At 48.0% G+C, this 22,970-nt stretch overlaps 1 protein-coding gene across 1 annotated transcript in view; it reads right to left on the reverse strand.

The window, feature by feature from the left end:
* The window catches only part of PDS5B (PDS5 cohesin associated factor B), a 133,826-nt gene that overhangs the window by 62,434 nt on the left and 48,422 nt on the right, over nucleotides 1–22,970 (reverse strand). The window contains exons 8-12 of the mRNA XM_044284757.1: nucleotides 22,208–22,348; nucleotides 20,440–20,555; nucleotides 20,124–20,218; nucleotides 19,713–19,858; nucleotides 11,815–11,966 (exon numbers count right to left, since the gene is read on the reverse strand). Of these exons, the coding sequence (XP_044140692.1) occupies nucleotides 11,815–11,966; nucleotides 19,713–19,858; nucleotides 20,124–20,218; nucleotides 20,440–20,555; nucleotides 22,208–22,348 (650 nt within the window). The remainder of the gene's footprint in view (nucleotides 1–11,814; nucleotides 11,967–19,712; nucleotides 19,859–20,123; nucleotides 20,219–20,439; nucleotides 20,556–22,207; nucleotides 22,349–22,970) is intronic.

Genomic DNA, 22,970 nt, shown 5'->3' on the forward strand with positions numbered 1-22,970 from the left:
CCCCCCCACCACAGACCACGAACCAGGAAGACAACACACCCCTCCCCATCCAGAACACAACGCCCCCCCTCTCCCTTTGCACACCAATACAATCTGAGAAACAAACCAGAATACCACCACCAAGAATACACACCGCGACAATACTACAAATCCCCACAAACACAACACCAACACACGAACTACAATTACAGACAAGAGAACCCACGGAGACAACACCACAAACAGACACAAGAAGAAAGAGTAAGACACGGAGAGGACAACGAAAAAAGAAGATACCCCAACAGACACTAGAAGAATCAACAATAAAAAATGACAATAAAACAGTAATAAACCTCAGTACAAAAAATTTGACCCCACCACAACTGAACCTCCTAAACAAAGGATTGAAATTTGCCCCAACCACAAAAATAGACAAATTCCACACATTTATTGGAATAGAGAAATTCATCAGAAAACTTTGTCTAAAAAAATATTTTATGAAGAATCCTATCACATCAAACATGACAATAGCCACAACCCACAAACACACAGAATTAAAACCCAAATCAACCAAATTCCCCAGACAAGAAATCAGCCAAGAAATAGCCACATTTAGAAAATGCGTAGAATCCGACATCAGACGATTAAAACATAAAAAAATCTGAAATAACCTATCTAATCAAGAAATCCATGCAATCAAACAACTACAAATACAGAAAGACATTATTATCCGCCCTGCAGACAAGGGAGGAGCAACCGTAGTTCTAGACAAAGTGCAATATGAAACGGAATGCCTCAGACTATTATCAGATAATACCACATATCAAAAACTCAATAAAGATCCCATCAATTCATATGGCCAAATATTAAAAGAGTATTGCCAGAAAGGACTAGACAACAATTTCCTACTTGAACAAGAAGCAAAATTTATCCTAAATACACAACAAAGACTTCCGATCTTTTATTGCTTACCCAAAGTTCACAAAAGCTTAGAGAACCCACCAGGCCGCCCAATAATTTCCGGAATTGGATCATTCACATCAAATCTCTCACAACACATTGACAGATTACTTCAACCAGTTGTCAAAAAAACAAACACATATATCAAAGACAGCACACAGATAATCAAAATAATGGAAAACATAAAGTACAACCCTAATTGGATCCTAGGCACTCTAGACGTCCAATCCTTATACACAATAATAGACCACAAACACGGGATTGAAGCAATGACCATACAACTAGAAAAAAGTAACGAATTTCAAAAAGAACAAATAAGCTACATAGCCGAAGGGGTCGAATTAATCCTAGGACACAACTACTTCTCCTTTGACTCCACCTACTACCTACAAATCAGGGGTACAGCCATGGGCACCAGATTCGCCCCTAGCTATGCAAACCTCTTCATGTCACAATGGGAGGATGATCACATAAAGCATCGGCTGGGGACGGATCTGGTGCTATGGAAACGCTACATTGACGATGTAGTCTTCATCTGGCAGAGAAGTGAAATCGACCTAAAAAAATTCCTGGAAGAAATAAATGATAACCAAATAAACCTACAATTCACAGCCAATATAAACAAAACTGAAATAGAATTCCTGGATCTAAATATCAAAGTAGAAGACAATAAACTCACATGCTGCACCTTTCACAAACCAACAGCAAAAAATAGTTTCATCCTTTACTCGAGCTGCCACCTCCCAAGATGGCTCAACAATATACCCGAGAGCCAATTCAGACGTCTGAGACGCAATTGTACCAAAGACGACATATTTGAAAAAGAGGCTGAGACCCTAAAAGCACAATTCATTGAAAAAGAATATCCCCTAACCAAAATCGAGACATCCCTTACAAAGGTAAGAAAATTAGATAGAACCTCTTTTTTCAACTATAACCCCGAGAAAAAAACAAAGACACAAATACAAACAAATGAAACCCCAAAGCTTATATTACCCTTCAGCACACAACACAAAAATATTGAAAAAATCAACACTCATTGGCACCACATTCAAAAGGACAAAACGATAGGCGCCTCCATCTCCATAAAACCCCACATTATATACACAAAGGCCCCAAACCTAAGCCTGAAAATTGCGCCGTCTGTCAAACTACCACACAAAAAACACAATTTAACAATAAACACATGGCAAAAACTCAAAGGATTCTATAGATGTAATCAATGCTCTAATTGTAAAATCACCTCATTCCAGAAAAAAACTGAAAGAGTACAATCCACAACCACAACCCTAGAATATGAAATAAAAGAATTCCTCACCTGCAGCAGCACAAATTTAATCTATATCATTACCTGCCCCTGCAAAAAACAGTACATCGGTAGAACAAAAAGAACCCTAAAAAAACGAATATCAGAACACATAAACAATATCAAAAAAGGCCTTGAAACCCACTCACTCTCCAAACACTTCAAAACACACCACAAACAAGACCCATCAGGACTATCCTTTGTAGCACTGGAAAATGTAAAAATAGACTGGAGAGGAGGAAACCATATAGCCAAGATGTCCCGCATTGAATCAAAATTCATCTTTGAGTTCAATACAATCATACCAGGAGGCCTAAACGCTGACTTATAAACGCTGTTAGCTGAACTATTTGGGTTCTTATAAACCATCCCCAGAGTGGCTGCCCCCAAATTGACCTGCGGTAGGCGTCCGGCTGTCTACCAGCACCCCTACCGACACTTGATATGTGGCCGTCACCCCACCAACACAACAAAATAGCAGAAAAAGAAATCCCACACCAAGCACTACCAAAAAAGACTGAGAAACCCACCATCTCAAATGCAAAAACAGCCAACAAAAATTACACAACCCAAGACTGAGCCCTATAATTGGATGAACAAACACAGCAACACCATAAGAGACCCCAACATGGATCCCCAGACTCCATAACAGCAATCCCAAACACACATGACCAATGGAACACACAATAATATATATAAAAAAACTGGATCCCAAAAACCGCATCTAAACCTTGAATCAAAAATTGAGGAAGTATGAGCACAACCACATTAGACAACACATGTAGCACTAATAAGGAGCCCAATTCCTCCACCAGCACTCATCACATAACACACTACCCTAACACCACCACCTAACACACCCCTGTCAACACACAATACACTGCACCCCCCATTAGATATCACTACCCCACAAAACACTCCCCAGAAACACATCACGTAAAAACACAGCAATATTGTAGGTAAAACACAAACACAAAAATCACACCAGGTCCCCTTGGACACCAATTATCCCCCAATCCCTCAAATCCCTCTAAACACATTGCTGAAAAAAAAAAAAAAACGCACCACAGAAACGCAAGGGCACCACAGGATTACACCATATAAATTTGAGTAATGAATCCCAAAAACCGCACCCAAATCCTGGACCATAATTGAGTAAAACGAGCAAACCCCCCCAAATAATTATTTCCCCCACCAACACCCACAACGGAACGCACTACCCCAATCACCCACCTCACCCGTTACTAATCCCCCCGCCAACACCTATTATAACACATTGTTATAATCACCAAACGCACCAACACACAGCAATACCGTAGGATAACAAAAACAATACAAGACATTCTAGATACCAAATTTCCCAATAAAAATAACGCGGACAAAATACCGCAAGCAAGATCAAAAGCACAGAATCCAGAACACATTAAAGACCATTAATCAATAAAGAACAACCCACTAGAAAAAATACACACTAAGGTCCCCAAGCAGGCCGGAATACAGAAATACAAGAATACAAAAATGCACAATTAGTAGAAGCCGCAGCGGTACCGCAGAAAACACAGACACTGTGAGAAAAACCGCAGAATTAAGTCAGAAACCATTAATCAACAAAGAACCAAAACAAAACACATCACACTACCAACAATAGCACAAACACACACACACAGAAAACAGCAAACAAAAGAAGATACCTAATTAGTACTTATCCAGATTTTCGATGGAACCACCACATCCAAAAGTCTGGACCATACAAAATAAGATCCAGTCCAGGTCTTTGAAAGATCCACCAGCAGCATAAAAGGCAGTACAACGGCAGTCAGAGGGCTACCACTGATGAAGAAGGCAGCGTAGTCCTTCGAAACGCGTCTGGTGACCTCCCTCTGAAAACCTGCCAATAACCTCATTCTGGAAGCGCTTCCGAGCAACGAATCCCATCTGAATCCTCCGGATTAAAAAAGACCACCAACGTAAAACTTAAAACCAAGTGCGGCTAAGACACGTGAGACACCGAAGAAGTGACGTCATATCCACGTGGCACGCCGAGAAGACCGGGAAAAACAAACACTGCAGAGCGCAGCAAGGCTGCTCCAACAACCAGGACACCTCGCAAAGAAAGGTAAACAGTCAGGGTGCAGTTCCCTTAATGTGTGGGACGCCACACTAAGTACAGCACCCGACTGACCTACTACATATATTTTATATTTTTACATTTTTGTATTTTATATATATTTTTATCCTTTTTATTTTCTCACCGCTCTACCCATATTATATACCTCCTATGTGACCAAGACCGGAGGTATAGACAGACAATTTTTATGGACTACATACAAATGGACACAACTACTCACTGTACCCACGGAAGGTGAAAACCGCTATTAATAATTACTGCAGTGCCACACCTCCACTCTGCATATATTTGCTATTTTTGCTACTCCTGTTATTTTTTGGTATATTTTTTGACATATCTCTGGTATTGTGTATCTGCAACGCTGTATATGGCAAAACATCATTCTTATTGTTATTTTTATTTATGAGAACCTCATCCTTTGGACCTCCACATTTTTAGAACCTCTACCTCTTTATTTCCCACTCCTAAAACGTACCCTTACAAAAATAAATACATATCTTACTATCCCACATACTGCCTCCTTAGCATTATTGATAGATGTAGAGTGCCGGTTTTTTCCACTATATACTTTTATTATAATAAAATGTGTGTACCAAATATGAAGCCCCTCTTCCTATTTTTCGCAAGAGCGGTGAGCATATAAGAAAACACATCACAGAATTGTTCTTACATGGGGAATGCAAGTATGTAGGAAGACATATGATGTGACAGGCCCTCTAAGGCCTCATGCACAAAAACGAGATTTTTGTATAACTTACCAGTAAAATCTCTTTCTCGCTCTTTCCTTGGGGGACACAGAAGACCTTGGGTATAGCTCATCTCCATAGGAGGCGTGACACTAAGTGAAAACTGTTAAGCCCCTCCTCCATCAGCTATACCCTCAGCCTGGAGAGAGAGACTGCCAGTTGCGTGTCCAAGTAGTGAGAAAAGGCAAAGTCCAACAAGTGGAAACAACAAGCCAACTACCCAACGGGTAAACAAAACTTGGAAACCGTGCAGAAAAAAACCAATGAATGGGTGGGTGCTGTGTCCCCCAAGGAAAGAGCGAGAAAGAGATTTTACTGGTAAGTTATACAAAAATCTCGTTTTCTCGCCCAATTTCCTTGGGGGACACAGAAGACCTTGGGACGTTCAAAAGCAGTCCAAGAGGGGAGGGACCACAGCACCAAGGCGAAGCACCCGAAGGCAGCAAGGAAATGCCGCCTGCAAAACCAGGCGGCCCAAGGCAGCAGCCGCCGAAGCCAGAGTACGCACTCTGGAGAACCTGGTAAGGAGTGCAAGGAAGACCGTGGCCACCCTGCACAATGGCATGGCCGAAGCCCAATGCCTCCGGCCGCGGAGGCACCAACCGCTCTGGTGAAATGAACGGTGACACCAAAAACAAACCCCTGCCTTTGATGCAGCAACCTCAGCAACAGCCATTTGGTTAAAGCGGAGGAAAGCACCCAGGAGCCGTCAACCTTAGCGCGGACCTCCCGGAACACAAGAGACCGAGCGTCGACAAGAGTCGGAGATGTCCAAGCAAAAAAACTGCAGACACTGCAAGTAACAGAGTCCCAGTCGCAGGACCAGGCCAGACTGGAGAAGACAGAATCATGGGAAGAGAAAGGCCGAGTGGGGGAATGCCCAGCTTCCTAAAGAACCCCAGGTAAGATCCGAAGTCAGACAACAGAACCCGGACGAAGCACGGCCGGGAGCGAACACTAGTGTGCTCGCTGGACTCGTCTGGGCAGGCGGGAGGAAACCCAATGCGAGTAGGCGCAGATCAGTGGCACGGGCAAAAAGGTTGGTAAAACTGGTCCCGTCGGCCCCCGAGTAACGCCGTCCCGTATCCACACGAAGTGGGGGAGCAGAAGGGCAAACGGAAGGAACCGAAAGCGACCCGGCCAGCATCCAACAGACGCCAGGACAAGTCAGGCGAAAGTCCCTGTCATTATAGCCACCACAGGAAGGTGTTCTACAGTCCCGGTGTGGGGACTTGAAGGGTAATCATGACAGAAGAAGTAGTCCCGCCAGGTTACCGAGAAGGTAAGTCCAAGCAGGACCATTGCCCAGAATGGAAAAAATAATCTGCACCCAGCGGGAGGACAGAATGCGGCAACCCGGTAAACAGGCACACAGCTAGTACAGCCAGTGCGAACAACGGAGACAGTATGAGGCCATAAGGAACACCGGAACCATCCATATGAACAACCATGTTCTCCCCAGAGGGGAGGGCAGCGAAGGAACAGCCCCTGAAGCCTGGCCGGGGCAGAAGCAACATCGGAGTAAAACTGTCCCAGCGGAAGCCAAAACAGAGCAGTCGAGAAAAAACAGTTGAGAAGACGGGTGACAACCTCCAACCGAAAGGAGGAGTGGGCAACAGGGAAGCCATAGGACCGCTCAAAAGCAGAACTCCGCTACTCCGAGATGTCCGGCTCACCAATTCGCAGAAGGCGAATACCCTAATGAACCGAAAGTGGAGGTCCCTGGGACCTGGGTAATCGAGCACCCAAGAGACGTTGGGCGACCTGCTCGAAAAGAGCGGCTAGAACCCGGTAGCAAAACAAACTGAAGCACGGAGGGTGCAACAGGAAGAACTCATACCAAAACGCATCCAAGAGGAGGAATGGCAATAGGCGAGGGAACCGCAATCCCGCCAGAGCCAACGTAGACTTCGAGGGACGCTGGAGAAAGCACTCTCGACCATGTGACCGCTTGCGCTGGGAAGCAATGCCACAGGGGAACTAATGGGTACGCATCTAGGAACCACGAACACTCCCCAGGCGGAAGGGCCAACGAACATGGTGGACACCGTCACAACGGAAACACAATATACCCTCCGAACAGAGAATGGATACCACCCAGCTCGCTGCAGTAGAGAGCAAATAGAGCCCGACCAGGTCAGGTGAACAGAAAGATCTCTTCAGAGAAGAGTGCCAGGCTGGCGGCAATCATCGTATCCCAAGAGAAAAACGGTATGTCGCAGGAAGAATGGAGGCATACGTACAAGCAGCCCCGTAAGCAGTGAGAAAGCCAACCCACCTACGGAAGGAGAAGGCATACACGGCCCAACAACGCACAGAGTGCACAAGAGCGTCCGCCCACTGCAAAATAGTCACTCAGCGAAGAGGGCCAGCCACAGAGTCCCACAGAATCCATGGAAGTGCAAAGTGCAACCGGAAGGGGGGGATATACACAAGACTAGTATGGCATGCGATGGAACGCAAGCAGTCCGCCCAGAAGAGAGGGAAATGTACTTGGCAAACATTGCAGACAGCAAGCGTGCAAAGCCCGCCCCACAAGGGTGTGATGCCCAAGACCAGTACCTACTTCAGAGAAGTAGGACATACCATATCCCACCCAGAAGAGGGCCATGCACCTGGCCACACAGAATCCAGCAGGACGTCCACCTAGTGAAATGGGGACATGCACAGGGTTATCCTAGCATTAAGTGAGTGCAATAATCCACCAAACACCGAATTTCGTGAGAGTACAACTACTCCGCCAATGAATGGGGACAAGTACAAGTCCAGCACAGCATATACAAGGACAGTTGTGAATCCTGTGAGCATACAAAATTCCACCCATGGAATGAGGGGTGGTCACGCACAAGGCCAGCACCGTATCCAATGGGAGTGCAAGTACTCCACCCATCTTAGAGGCCAGCAACAATCTGGTGAGAGTGCAGTATGCTGCCCAGAAGGGGGAGCCATGCCCAGTATTGCAACCAGGGAGAATGCGAGCACCCCGCATTGGATGGGGGTCATGCACCTGGCCAGCAGCATACTGGCGAGAGAACAAACACAGCCAGTGAGAGTGTGTGTATGTTGCCTGAGGAAAGGAGACCTGCCCATGGCCGTCAGCGAATCCAGTAAGAGTGCCGTACACCGCCCACGGAAGGGGGAACATGTATATGGCCGGCAGCGGATTCAGTGAGTAGCAAGCACCCCACCATGGAAGGGGGTCATGCACACGGCCAGCAACTTACCGGCGAGAGAACGACCCCAGTCAGTGAGGGTGTATGCATGGCGCCTGAGGGAAGAAGGCATGCCCAAGGCCGGCGGCGAATCCAATGAGAATGCAGCATACCGCCTATGGAAGGGGGTTATGTACATGGCCGGCAGCAAATCCAGTGAGTGCAGAATTTCGCCTACGGAAAGTGCTTTCTGGCCGGCAACGAATCCAGTGTGAGTGCAGCTTTTCCCTATGGAAGGAGGCCGTGCACATGCCCAGCACCATAACCGATGAAGTGCAGTATTCCGCCTATGGAAGGGGGTCATGCACAAGACCGGCAGCGAATCCAGTGAGTGCAGCATCCCGCCTATGGAAGGGGGTCATGCACAAGACCAGCAGCGAATCCAGCGAGTGCAGCATTCCGCCTATGGAAGGGGGTCATGCACAAGACCGGCAGCGAATCCAGTGAACGCAGCATTCCACCTATGGAAGGGGGTCATGCACATGGCCGGTATCAAATCCAGTGAGTGCAGCATTCCGCCTATGGAAGAGGGTCATGCACATGGCCGGCATCAAATCCAGAGAGTGCAGCGTTTCGCCTATGGAAGGGGATCACGCACATGGCCGGCAGCGAATCCAGTGAAAATGCAGCGTTCCCCTATGGGAGGGGGTCGTGCACCAGACCAGCAACGTATCTGGTGAGAGTGCAGATTCCATCTATGGAAGGCGGACATGCACAAGACCGGCAACGAATCCAGTGAGTGCAGCATTCCGCCTATGGAAGGGGGTTGTGCACATGGCCTGCAGCGAATCCAGTGAGTGCAGCGTTCTTGTGCACATGGCCAGCACCGTATTCGGTGAGATTGCAGTATTCCACCTAAGCAGGGGGTCATGCACCAGGCAAGCCCGCAGCCCGAGAGAGTGCAGTATCCCAAGAAGGGAAACATGCACCAGCCGGGGAGTGCGACACCATGCCGCTTATGGAAGGAACATGCATACAGCAGCACTACTGAGATAAGGCTGCAGCGTCTCATGCACATGGCCGCGCACCAGAAATCCGTTAGTTATCCATTTTATTTAATTCTAAATAAAACAGCCTCTCTGAGGCAGAAAGAGGGGCCACCATACAGGTGCCCAGCATCTTAGAGAAGTAGGGAAAGGGTACCCGAAGGGTTAACAGACATCCGACCTGGGGAGGGGGGAGGAGGCGGCGCCGATCCCCTGGGGGCGGGGAACCTCCAGGCGGGAAGAATTCGCGCCTGGAGAAGTTCCCGCCCCCTCCAACAGAGGCCGGAAGTTTGCGGCCTAGTAGGCCGTGAAGCCGGGGCCTAAATTTTTTGCGGCACCCGGCTGACCGGGGCCGCACAGGAAACCGAGAGTGGACTGCCTGTGCATACCGGCCGCGGAAGCCACCCCGCGGACCGGAGAGTCAGGGAGCCCGGGTGGAGCGCCGGAATGCGGCCCAGTAGGCCCGAAGCCTGGGCCAAAACTTGCGGCGCCCGGCCGACCGAATTCGTCGACGGCCGGCCGGAAACGGTGGAGCATCGTGCTCAAGCCAAGCCAAACGCCGGCCGCGGGAGTCTACCCCGCAGGCCAGAACAGTCGGGGGCCGAAGGAGCGCCGGAGGTGCGGCCCAGCAGGCCAGGAAGGAGCGCCGGAGGTGCGGCCCAGCAGGCCAGGAAGGAGCGCCGGAGGTGCGGCCCAGCAGGCCAGGAAGGAGCGCCGGAGGTGCGGCCCAGCAGGCCAGGAAGGAGCGCCGGAGGTGCGGCCCAGCAGGCCAGGAAGGAGCGCCGGAGGTGCGGCCCAGCAGGCCAGGAAGGAGCGCCGGAGGTGCGGCCCAGCAGGCCAGGAAGGAGCGCCGGAGGTGCGGCCCAGCAGGCCAGGAAGGAGCGCCGGAGGTGCGGCCCAGCAGGCCAGGAAGGAGCGCCGGAGGTGCGGCCCAGCAGGCCAGGAAGGAGCGCCGGAGGTGCGGCCCAGCAGGCCAGGAAGGAGCGCCGGAGGTGCGGCCCAGCAGGCCAGGAAGGAGCGCCGGAGGTGCGGCCCAGCAGGCCAGGAAGGAGCGCCGGAGGTGCGGCCCAGCAGGCCAGGAAGGAGCGCCGGAGGTGCGGCCCAGCAGGCCAGGAAGGAGCGCCGGAGGTGCGGCCCAGCAGGCCAGGAAGGAGCGCCGGAGGTGCGGCCCAGCAGGCCAGGAAGGAGCGCCGGAGGTGCGGCCCAGCAGGCCAGGAAGGAGCGCCGGAGGTGCGGCCCAGCAGGCCGGGAAGCCTGCAAAATTCACCGCACCGCCGTCAGGAAACGGGCCCCCGGCCCAGAGCAGCGCATCGGTAAGGGGATGGGGGGGGACCCTGAGACCGGGTGCCTGTGCGGATGAAGAGTACAGCGTTCCCAGGAGGGACGCTGATAGGTGAAGGGAGGCTATGTGGCTGCCTATTCGCAGCATTCTGCAGCTAGCGTGGGAGCTGCAATGTCCCATGGAGGCCAGGAAGGGAGGAGAGGGAGCAGGGAGTAGAATGTCGCCCTGCAGCACCCCAGGGGCCAGCCTAGGTTCAGCAGTGACAGAAGGGTCCAGAGGCCCAGTATGGGGGCCAGGTACGCAGGAGACCATTGGGTGGGGGGTGGGGGACGTAGGGCTGGAGAAGCCACACTCTTACCACAGCCGTCTTCACCCTCGGTCCATTCCAGCAGGGTCGCCCCTTCAGCTACTGGCACCGTAGTGGCAGGACGCTGGAAGAGGGACTTGGCGTGTGGGCGACCCTTGCGCTGGCGGGATGTAGGGGAGCTGGGCTGCCCTGATCCACCTTGCCTTCTGTGGGGGAGGCAGCAGTGCGGGTGACCGGCACTGGCGCAGCTCAACCCCGGGAGAAACAGAGAGGTCTAGTGCGTCTCTGTTGTCCCTGATGATCTGGAACAAAAAGAAAAGAAAAAAAGTAAAAATCAAAATTTAAACAAGGAGAAAACAGCCCTGCAGAGCAGGGAGTGTCTTGCCTCCTTGGACACTAAGCAAAAACTGGCAGTCTCTCTCTCCAGGCTGAGGGTATAGCTGATGGAGGAGGGGCTTAACAGTTTTCACTTAGTGTCACGCCTCCTACGGAGATGAGCTATACCCAAGGTCTTCTGTGTCCCCCAAGGAAATTGGGCGAGAAACTGTATTTTTTGGTGTGGAGTGGACCCATTCATTTAAATGTGGCAGCGAAAAAAATGCTGGCAGCACACAGTCGCCCAGCCCTGCATGGCCTTTTCTTATCCATTAGGTTTGGACATTTCTACTGGAGGGGAAAAAAAAAAAAAAAAAGGCAGCATGCACTCGGCCAGAATCCTTGTCTTGCAGGTACACGATTTGCAGACAGCAAAACATATATACGAGCGAGTGCACGGGGCCTAAGTTTTGTCAATTTCACCTAGTTTCTAATGCAGAAAGAATTCTTACATAAATGTAAATACATTTGTTACAAATGATACAAAATCATTTCTAAATATTCTGACAAAGCAACATGAAGAATATACTTGCCGGTCATCTATGCTGTTCTGATAATAAATATGAAGAAGTTTATCTTTAATCCAGGAAATTTGTTTTGCAGCCTCTTTACCAGCTTCTGCCTGCAAAGCATACTTCTTGTAGATCTGAGCCAGGCCCATCATGGCTTCTTTTCTTACTCTCCACTGTTTAATGAGAGAAAAACAAGTGGACAGACAGTTCTGTTACATAGCTGGTTCTAAGTAAAAACGGGCAGTATATGAACGTCCAACACTCTGGATTTTTCTGTTTTAAAGGGGCTGTGCCATAAACGACTTTTGACTCAAAATGTTATTTTCATCAATTACTCTAGCTCCCATTCTTCATTGGATTATTTTTTTTTTTTTTATTTGCCTCATTTGCAGTTTCCTCTTATCCCCCGTGTTTGAATCCTACTTCCTGGATTGTCACGTTTCTGCTGTCCCATCTTGCCTTCTGGCAGTGAGATGTGTCCTGACATCAGCAAAACATGTGACACTAACCACGCCCCTTGTTCTTACCAATGACGCCTCCTACGTCCTACATGAAAGGGTCCAATGCAGGAAGCAACAGCAACTGAATACCAAAACCGATTTGCCACAAGATGCAATCCTAGTCTAACAAAAAGGCAGTTATGATAAAAAGGAGATTTTTGTATAACTTACCAGTAAAATCTCTTTCTCGCTCTTCATTGGGGACACAGGAACCGTGGGTATAGCTATGTCCTCTAGGAGGCGTTGACACTAGATAAAGCTGTTAGCTCCTCCCCTGGCAGCTATACCCCCTCCAGCCTGGAGAGAGAGCTTCAGTTTGTGTACAAGCAGCAGGAGAGGCAAGCCAACCAATTAAAAACACGTGGAACACCAACCATGCCAAAAGACCCAACAGGGTTCTAACCAGCAACTGCCACAACTGTGGCCAAACAACAATACTGGGTGGGTGCTGTGTCCCCCAATGAAGAGCGACAAAGATTTTACTGGTAAGTTATACAAAAATCTCCTTTTATCGTCAAAATTCATTGGGGGACACAGGAACCGTGGGATGTCCAAAAGCAGACCACGGGGAGGGAAAAGCCACAGACCCATAGAAAGCAAGCGTCCCTGCAGGCATCTAAGAAACTGCCGCCTGCAAGACCATGCGGCCCAAGAAGCGTCCGCCGATGCATAAGTATGCACCTGGTAACATTTTGTGAATGTGTGTAAGGAGGACCGGTAGCCGCGTTACACAACTGTGCAGCTGAAGCGCAATTGCGCCGAGCTGTCCCCCCCCCCCCCCCCCCCCTAGGGAGTAAAGGAGAGGGACAGTGAAGGAATGACAACTTCACTGATGTGGAAGACAGACCACCTTAGGGAGAAAGAAGGAATGGGCCGGAGAACCGCCTTATCCTTGTGCAGACCCAGGAAGGGTTCTCTGCAAGAGAGCGCCCCCAACTCAGACACCTGTCTGATGGATGTGATAGCCACAAGAAAAAAGACTACCTTCTAGGGCAGGAGCCGGAGGGAGATCTCACCAAGGGCTCAAAGGGAGAAGACTGGAACGCTGAGAGAACTATATACAGATCCCAAGGCGGTAAAGGATGGTACGGAGGAACCGTATGTGGCACTCCCTGAAGGAAGGTTTCCATGGCCACCAGAAGACCCTGGAAGCTGCCCCAGGATAGAAGCGCCAACACCTGACCCATCAAGGAGCTAAGGACTAAACGAAGGTACAAAGATTGTAGAAAGGATAGGACCGTGGGGAGAGAAAAAACAGAGTGAGGGAATGTCCTGGCTTTCACAGAAGCCCAGGAGGACCCCCAGGTACTATAATAGATCCCAGGAGGTGCAGGCTTCCTGGCCTAAATCATAGTGTGGATGAAGTCCGCCGAAAACCCTCTCCACATCCGAATAGTGGTTTCACTAGCCACGCCGTCAACCAAGACCCAAAATGCTGATTTAAGACCGGACCCTGTGAAAGGTGGTCGTCTGAGTGGCAGTGACCAAGGGACGTCTCCTTGAAGGAGTACGAGGTCAGGCGAACCACGCGCAACGGGGCCAATCCGGAGCAACTAGTATTTGTCGGAATGCCCTCCTCTGATCCTCCGTAGAACACTGGGTAGGAGGAAAAAAATAATAATAATTAAACACGTAAGGCCTCTTTCACACGGGCGTCAGTTTTTTGGCCCGGATAAGAGCCGGGTGCGTTGCGGGAAAATGCGTGATTTTCCCGCGCGAGTGCAAAACATTGTCATGCGTTGCACTCGCGTGAGAAAAATCGCGCATGTTTGGTACCCAAACCCAAACTTCTTCATAGAAGTTCGGGCTTGGGATTGATGTTCTGAAGATTGTATTATTTTCCCTTATAACATGGTTATAACGGAAAATAATAGCATTCTGAATACAGAATGCATAGTAAACCAGCGCTAGAGGGGTTAAAAAAAAATTAAAAAAAAAATGTAACTCACCTTAGTCCACTTGATCGCGAAGCTGGCATCTCCTTGTGTCTCCTCTGCGCTGAGCGGGTTAACAGGACCTGGGGTGAGCTGCTCCATTAAATACAGGTTAAGGACCTTCGATGACGTCACTCCGGTCATCACATGGTACGTCACATGATCTTTTACCATGGTGATTCACCATGGTAAAAGACCATGTGATGACCGGAGTGACGTCATCGAAGGTCCTTAACCGATATTTAATGGAGCAGCTCACCCCAGGTCCTGTTCATCAGCAGAGGAGACACAAGGAGATGCCGGGCTTCGCGATCAAGTGGACTAAGGTGAGTTAAATTTTTTTTTATTTTTTTTATTTTTTTTATTTTTTTAACCCCTCTAGCGCTGGTTTACTATGCATTCTGTATTCAGAATGCTATTATTTTCCCTTATAACCATGTTATAAGGGAAAATAATAATGATTGGGTCTCCATCCCGATCGTCTCCTAGCAACCGTGCGTGCAAATCGCACGGCATCCGTACTTGCTTGCGGATGCCATCCGATTTTCACACACCCCATTCATTTCTATGGGGCCTGCGTCACGTCGAAATCGGACAATATAGAGCATGCTGCGATTTTCACTCAACGCACAAGCGATGCGTTAAAAACAACGCTCATGTGCACAGCCCCATAGAAATGAATGGGTCAGGATTTAGTGCGGGTGCCATACGTTCGCCGCACGGATCGCACCCGCACGGAAAACTCGCCCGTGTGAAAGGGGCCTAAGGAGGAAGAACTCCCGCCAAGGAGATATCAGGGCGTCCATGCCGTATGCTTCTGGAACTACTGCTCGGGAGAGAAAAGGTGGGGAGCTTTCGTGTAGATACCGTTAGCACACCCAGACCAATGGAAGGAGTCCCTGTAGAGGGAGGGATGTGGAGGGCGCCACCGCCCACCAGTCGGGACCGGAGCGTGTCTGGAATGGAAGGCCACCAAACGAATACCCCATGCAAATGCAGATGTGGGAAGGTAGTAATGTAGGAACTACCAAGGCATGCGGGGTGTCTATGAACCATGACCCAGAGGAGAAAAAAAGACAGGAGAAGAATAGGCTAGGTCCAAGCTCATTCCACGCCAGAGACCGGCGCTATACAGAAGTAGCCAAGGATCAAGTGGCTGCGCAAAAAATAACAAAAATAAAAAAAAACACTCTGCCTGAGGAGGAAGCCAGGCAAGGGGAGTCGCACTATATTGCTAGCCCCATACCCCAGCAGAGGAGGGGGTCACCCGCAGAGGCCCCCGAACTCAGTGCTAGAAGAGTCCATCACCTGACGAAAGCGCTGAGCAGTAAGAACCCAAGTATGTAGTGGTAACGCAATACCACTCCCACAGTAGCAGCCAGCGCAAAACTGAGGAGGAGGCCTGAGACTATTCGTAGAAGCCACGTACCGTATTGCCCCAGTTTAAGTAGAGCAAACCTTCAAACTACCTGGAAGAGTTAGTAAAACACTTGACTCGCTGGAACGTACTTACCATATATGTGCAATGGTGTACGCACTACCTATTTATGCGGACACTATCATGACCGACTGGAACAATGGTGGCCCGTGGAGATGCGGGTCTCTCTAGGACACAAGTGATGCTAGTAAACCCCCTGAAAAGAAGAGGATGTTATAATCATGCCCAAAACCAGCACCAAAAGAACAGAAGGATACAATAAGGAATAGCCACCGTATCCACTGGCGGCACTCATATATAGCACTAGAGTAAGAGTACCGGGCACTGTCGAGTACCGACTGTTGCCACGCTCCCTCATGAAATAAGCGAAGGCACCTAGAGCCGTGGCGCAGTTGAATTGCAGTATCTCAAGATGTTTAGTTATTCCCCCGCTAGATGATCACTTGAAGGGGGTAAGGCAGGCAGGAAGCACAGTGATGTGCAACACTCCGCCTATAGAAGGCTAGAGCGACAGTCGGGACCGTATCCAATAGTGGTGCAATAACCCTACCCTGGAAGGAGGAATGCGTAGGCAAGTACTTAAGCCAGTGGTAGGGAAAATACGCCACCTATGAAGGGGGTAAATGCCCACTGCGAGAACTAGTGCATATGGTGAGTCCTGTACCTCATGGGAGTGCAATAGCACCAAAGTAAGAGGGTTATTCCTTCAGCACACCTCACACCTTGTAACTGGTGAGAATGTCATTGCGCCACCTATGGAAGGGGCTAATGAATGCGGCAGGTACTGAACCCAGTGGAGATGCAATTTTGCCATTTATAGAAGGGGGAATGTATACGTCCAGCACTGAAACCAGTGGTGTTGTACTTAGTCCACCTATGGCAGGGAACAATGTATAAGGCCAGTACTGTATCCCAAAGTAGTGAAATTACTCCGCCTATGGAAGGGGGTAATGCATACGACAAGTACTTTTGGCCACCGCAGGCGCAATCTTAGACTGCTTCAGATTCATTGCAGGGGGTGTGGCGTGACCCGGAGAGGAAGGGAGGGGGTGTGGAGATATTCAAAGAGAAATATGACTTGCTGTGGTCCGCTAGCGCATAGGTCTACCCCTCAGAATCTTGCCCCTGGCAGTTGCGGACTGCGCATGTGGGGACTTATCAACCAAACTACCAAGGGGGTGGAATGGGAACTTCTAGAAGTCCGTCTACCGGATTCAATCAAACAACTCCGGAGGGTGATTGGTTGATGATTCTCCACCCGTGCAAACGACCCGGGAGGGTGGATTGGGAAACAGATGTCCTTTATAAAAGTGCGCCGGTGGAGAATTATCAAACGACCCCATAGGGTGGATTGGGAGTTCCAGTTGTCCCCCACTGGATTGCACAGGTGGGGAATTATCAACCAAACTACCCAGGAGGGTGGACTGGGAGTGTCAGAGGTCCTATATAGAATGCGCTGGTGTAGAATTATCAACCAAACGACCCCGGAGGGTGGATTTGGAATCCTTCGGAGAACCTTCACTGTATTGCGCAGGTGGAGAATTATCAACCAAACGGCCCGGAAGGTGGATTGGGAATACTTCAGCTTCAGCCATGGGATTGCGAAGGTGAAAAATTATCAAACAAACGGCCCCGAAGGGCGGATTGGGAACTATGCGAGGTCCTCCCTATCAGATATAGGACACGCCCCCAGTGTGGTACCACAAGACAGGTTGGTCCCGGAGTAGTGAGGGCTGAGGAGGGGGACCCGTATGGCGCACATTTTTTATATATTTTTTTAAACCAAGATGCCGACCTCAAGAGGTAGGAAAGGGTTAAATTTCTCAGCATTACCAGCTCTGCACTAGGGGGTAGATCCCCAGGTATGAATAAAGAGGTGGCTGGGCATGGAAGGGTTAAGACCATTTGAGGACAAGGGGCGGGCTTAGCATGCTTCTGAGACTAAGTTTGCGGTCCAGCAGGCCGCAAGCGGAACCAAACGACCCCGATTCAAACTCCTGGGCATAGCCGATTAGGGCATTGTTAGTCTCTCTGGTCCGGCTGATGCAGGGGCTATGTGCAGGTGGAAGCGGCGTGCGAAATCTTCGCCCTTCCTCTTCTCCAGCAGGGTCACCCCTTCAGCTACTGGCACCGTAGTGGCAGGACGCTGGAAGGGGGGCTTAGATGGGGGAGCCCTGGTCCACCTTGTGGGGGAGTAGGCAGCATGGTTGACCAACGCTGGCGTGCTCCCCCGGGAGAACAGGGAGGCGAGGCGACCACTGTTTCCCACCTAAAAGAAAAGAACAAAATAAACTAAAATAAAAAATCTTCAGGAACTATACTGCAGAACAGGGAGGTCTTGCCTCCTATTGACACTAGAAAAAAAACTCAAGCGCTCTCCAGGCTGGAGGGGGTATAGCTGCAAGGGAGGAGCTAACAGCTTTTACTAGTGTCAACACCTCCTAGAGGACATAGCTATACCCACGGTTTCTGTGTCCCCCAATGAATATGGGCGAGAAATTATGGTATTTGGGGTAAGTGATATTACAGCTGGGTGGGATACATTAATATTAGTGGCACAACACCTTTAATTTAAATTGGTTTTCCGAGTGTTCAGTACGGATGACATATCCTCAGGATAGGTAATCAATATCTGATCGGTGGTCCGATTATCAGCAACCCCGCCGATTAGCTGTTTGAAGACGCCGTGGCGCTCCACCGCGCCTCGTTACCGGGTCACAAAGCACTGCAAGCTGTTCTTGGTATTGCAGCTCAGCCCCATTCATTTCAGTAGGACTGAGCTGCTTCTAGGCCATATGAAGAGGCCACAGGACTCAGAGTGCTTTCCCTAGGCCATGTGACAGATGAACATGACGTCACATAGCCTAGGGAGAGCAGCAAGAAGGCCAGAGTATAGGTCATCAGCATTTAAGTCTCAGAAAACTCGTTTGATGAAGAACACTCAAGTAGTCATAACCAACCCACACCCACAGTACCACCAGTGCCGTGAACGTTCCAGACAATAACTGGAGCAGGCATGAGGTCATTCCTATACGGCATGTCACTGCATAATGTAGGCTTAAATCATGTCCAATCTTTTAAGCACAAGTTCGTTTTTTATTTATTTTTTGTTAATAAAAGCTGCAAAATTTAAATATTATTTATACGAGTTGATTCCCTTATTAGAAAGGAAACACAGGGGGGGGGGGGAAGACTTCTAGTTTGATTGATGGCACAGGCAAACCTGTGCCTGCGCGCTCTCACAGCTGCTTGCCGTTATCTCTACATTTGCATAGAGATAACGGTGCTTCCGACAGACCCCTGATAATGACAGCTGCGATCCTTCTGTCTTGCTGTGTAATAAACTTCCAGGGCTAAAGCGCAAACCCTGCAAGTTTATTACATGTCATCAGTAACATGATGACAGCTTGCTGTAGTAATGTGTATTACAGATCCCGGACTACTGAGCGAGTCCAGAGCCTGTAATGCTTTCTGTCCGTGAGCAGCTAAGAGCTGCCGGGGAAGTAGCGGTGTAGAAAAGCTCAAGGGATACTGCACATGCCCTGAAGCAGTTCTAGACAGAATACCAGTGCTGATGTGAGGTGGCCGGGACGGGAGCTTGTGTGTCTGTATGCCTATGCGCGCTCCCAGCCACTATAGAGGACGGAGGCATGTCTGGCGCCACTCCTGACAACAAGGTGAATAAAGGTGTTGAATAATTAATAAATTATCCAAAAAGGAGAAAGTTTGGCTAAAGGACCTATATTAGGAAGTGTCTTCTTTTGACAAGTTGGACATTCTAGGAGCTATTTTATAAGGCGAGACAACCCCTTTAATTTGCTCTGTGTAAATGTGACAAAGACCACCTGATGAACAAGCAAACGCTAATTCATAAAAAGGATTGCTTCTTTTGGTAGTAATCGGGAACAAATGACTCGTTCCTGATAACTGCCCATTCCATCGGTGTGTGCAAGTTTAAAATTAGGCCCTCAAATATGACTTTCGTTGCACACATCACTAAAGTCTTACAAAATAACAGTAAGAAATGTACACAAGTTTCCGACTTACCCGCTTATCTAGAGTTCTTTCCCGAACAAAATTAAGAAGATGGTCGTTAACAAGAAGAAGGTCTTTCTTTGCAGCAGTCACTATAGACACAATTACATCATGTCTAATGGCTTCCTCAGGGTCATGGGACCGCACTTTCAGATATTCTAAAATGAAAATACATGAGTTATAAAATTCATTGAGCCAAAATGTCTGGGAATTTCAAAAATAAGCACTAAATACAAGAATAATCTGGTCACACATGGCAGATATGTTGCTGAATCTTCTCAGACAAAAAGAAAAAAAATATTGTGTGCATATAAATCAGTTTTTTCCCCTGCAGTTTGTCTGCAAGCCCCATTCAGATACAGGCACATCGTATACATTTCTGTCATGTGTGAATCCACTAACAGCAAAGGTGGATATCAGTACCTGTTAAGTCCTTGGCTAAATCTGGATGGTTCATTAAGCAGTGGCTGGCAAACTTGACACATTCCAAGCGAATAGGTACATGTATATCATTAAACCTGGTGAATAAAATTATTTCAAAGTCTCATCAGACAATAACACACTTCTTATTAATCGCAACCCCCGATGAATAAAGATACAATGGACAAAATATGCTATTTACACTAAAAGTTTATGCTAAAAACTATTGAGTGATGTGTGCTTGGTAGGCGAGCACTGAAACTTCACTGAATTACAGGACACCACTTAGCATGTGCATAGATTAGAAAAGAACGCTTACCTGCCCAGGTAACACTGCCAAAGTGGTTTGTTCTGAGCCGCCAATTCAGAATCTTTAGCACCAAACATTTTTGCAAGAAGTTTCACCACCTGCAGGCGCTCGTCGTTATCATTGCTCTGCGTATAAGATAATTGATAAGTGAAGAGTGATAAGTAACACCTCCAAAAAGAAATACAAATAAAACTTACTTCAGCTCATCGGAGCCCATACATTCTAATACTGTATGGAGACTAATCTCTGTACAGTATTATTCCAAAGTTTTGAATGAAGTGACTTCGCATTATGCATTGGAAGCTTGCTTTGCTCAACACTAGCATCAATCTACAGGCTACTTTCAAACATGTGGTACAGCTCTCTGGGAGGCTGTTCTGGCAGAGAATGCTGGGAATTGGCCGGACAAAAACAGTTTTGTCCGGTGAAATCCCAACATACTTGCCAGTAGGGTTGCACAAGGTATCAAATTATCGATACCTTTGTACTCGGACCAATACGATACCGGGTTTTACTATTTTCTGATACTAAGCTGCGCAGCCTAGTATCTGTTAGGGAGCAAGGCACACGGCGCTCAGCGCGCACCATATTCTCCTCAGCAGCACAGTGGAGAAGGAGGCAGTCCCTCCCTCCCAATTGTGACGTGGCTGCTGCCAGTGAGAATAGCAGTGAGGAGGAGGGGAGGGGCAGTTAACACTGCGACACCAATGAATATAATTTATCACCCTCCACCTACATTTGCATTTAGGGATAAAATTATATGCATTGGTGGCGCAGTGCACCTCCTCCTCAGTAATATATTCATTGGTGGCGCAGAGGCCCAGTATTTTCATTGGCAGCAGTGGCAGCTTCTGATCAGAGCCCCAGCAGTGAAATCGCAGGGCTCAGATCAGTTACCATGGCAGCCAGGATGCTACTGAAGTCTTCAATGGCTGCCATGGTAATCTCCCTCCTGCTGTGTGCTCAAAGCACAGGGCAGCAGGGACAGTGTGAATTCCTATTCACCCTAATAGATCTCTAATACGGTGAATAGGACAAGGTTTCTAGCCCCCTAAAAGGTGGCTAAAGTTATATAAAAAAAAAAAAAAAAAAAAAAAAAACTAAATGTTAAAAAAAAAAGTTTAAATCACCAAACCCTCCTCCCCCTCTTACCAATTTTCCATATAAAAATCTAAACACAATTAAAAAAAACATTTGGTATTGAAAAAGCCCGAACTATTAAAATATAAAAAAAATAATGTCTCCTACGTGGTGAACGCGACATTCCATAAAATGCTGAACGCACGAGGTTATTTTTGTGTTTATATTTTTTTCATGTAGTATTAAATGGTATTAAGTATTACAATACTTTTTTACGATATCAAATCAAAATTTTGGTATCGCGACAACCCTATTTGCCGGGGAGCTTCTGTATTTCATTATACTCAATGGGGTCTGGCGGGCAGGCTGCAGTATCTGTAACCAAGGCTGTTTTCTGTGGGAACAGCATGCCGGAGAGCTGTGGCACATATGTAAAACAAGTCTTAAGAAAATTGTGGTTGTTTAATTCCAAAAACCATGCAAAACTTATCCATTGGAAGGAACGAGGCTGAGGTGCAACATCATACACAACCTGTGCATAGGCGTGACACTGTACTGTGAAGAAGGCAGCCATGGTTTCCTAACCTTGAAAAACCTCAATTTTCTAATTCCAGCAGAAAGATGCTCTTTACACTCCCCCCCCCCCCCCCCCCCCCCCCCCCCCTGCAGTGATGAGCTTATCTGGACAGGTACGTACCTTAAGCTTAAACTCCAACTGAGGTAAGACAGAAAGGAGCAAATGGCTATCAATGTTGTACAACTCCAGAATCAGATCAAACACATGTTCGGACAAGTCACTGATGGAGGTTTTACCAAGCATGAGAACTTGGTTAAAAAACTACAAAAAAAAAAAGGAGAAATTAAAAACTATAATATAATCAGCTTTTTATAAATACACAGACTAAAAATGAAGCAGGGCATTTATTATCCCTTATGCACAAGAAAACGGGTGCCAAAAAGTTTAAGTTTGGCACATGCCATACCACTTTCCCAAAAATATGGAGGGGGAAGTGGTGCATCTGACACCAGCGAGGACAAGTTGTGACTGGCATGTAATACACAGGTCTTAGTAAAGGCTCCCAAAATTATTATTTTTACTTGCAGAAAAGTAAAAAAATAAATAAAATAAAATGTTTTACTTTTAGCCAAATTAACTAAAAAGTAGACAATTCTATTTAAGAGTTATAAGTAGTTTTTACTTAAGAGAATTGTGTCACCAAAAACATTATCTGCCAGTCAAAATCAGATAGTAACATACCTTTTTTCTAATCTGTTATTATTTTCCAATTGCAGATTCTTTTTTAAATTCTATTCTGAACATGATTATTGGGGGGGGGGGGGGGGGGGGGGGGGGGGGGGGCATCTTGCCCGAGCTTTTCTCCACAGCATAATTTTTATTTTATTTTTTACGGCAGCCCCATGGGCCATAGACACAATTGTCAGGAGGGGACCCCATTGAC

This window comes from Bufo gargarizans, chromosome 3 (assembly GCF_014858855.1).
Source record: "Bufo gargarizans isolate SCDJY-AF-19 chromosome 3, ASM1485885v1, whole genome shotgun sequence".
Taxonomy (NCBI): Eukaryota; Metazoa; Chordata; class Amphibia; order Anura; family Bufonidae; genus Bufo; species Bufo gargarizans.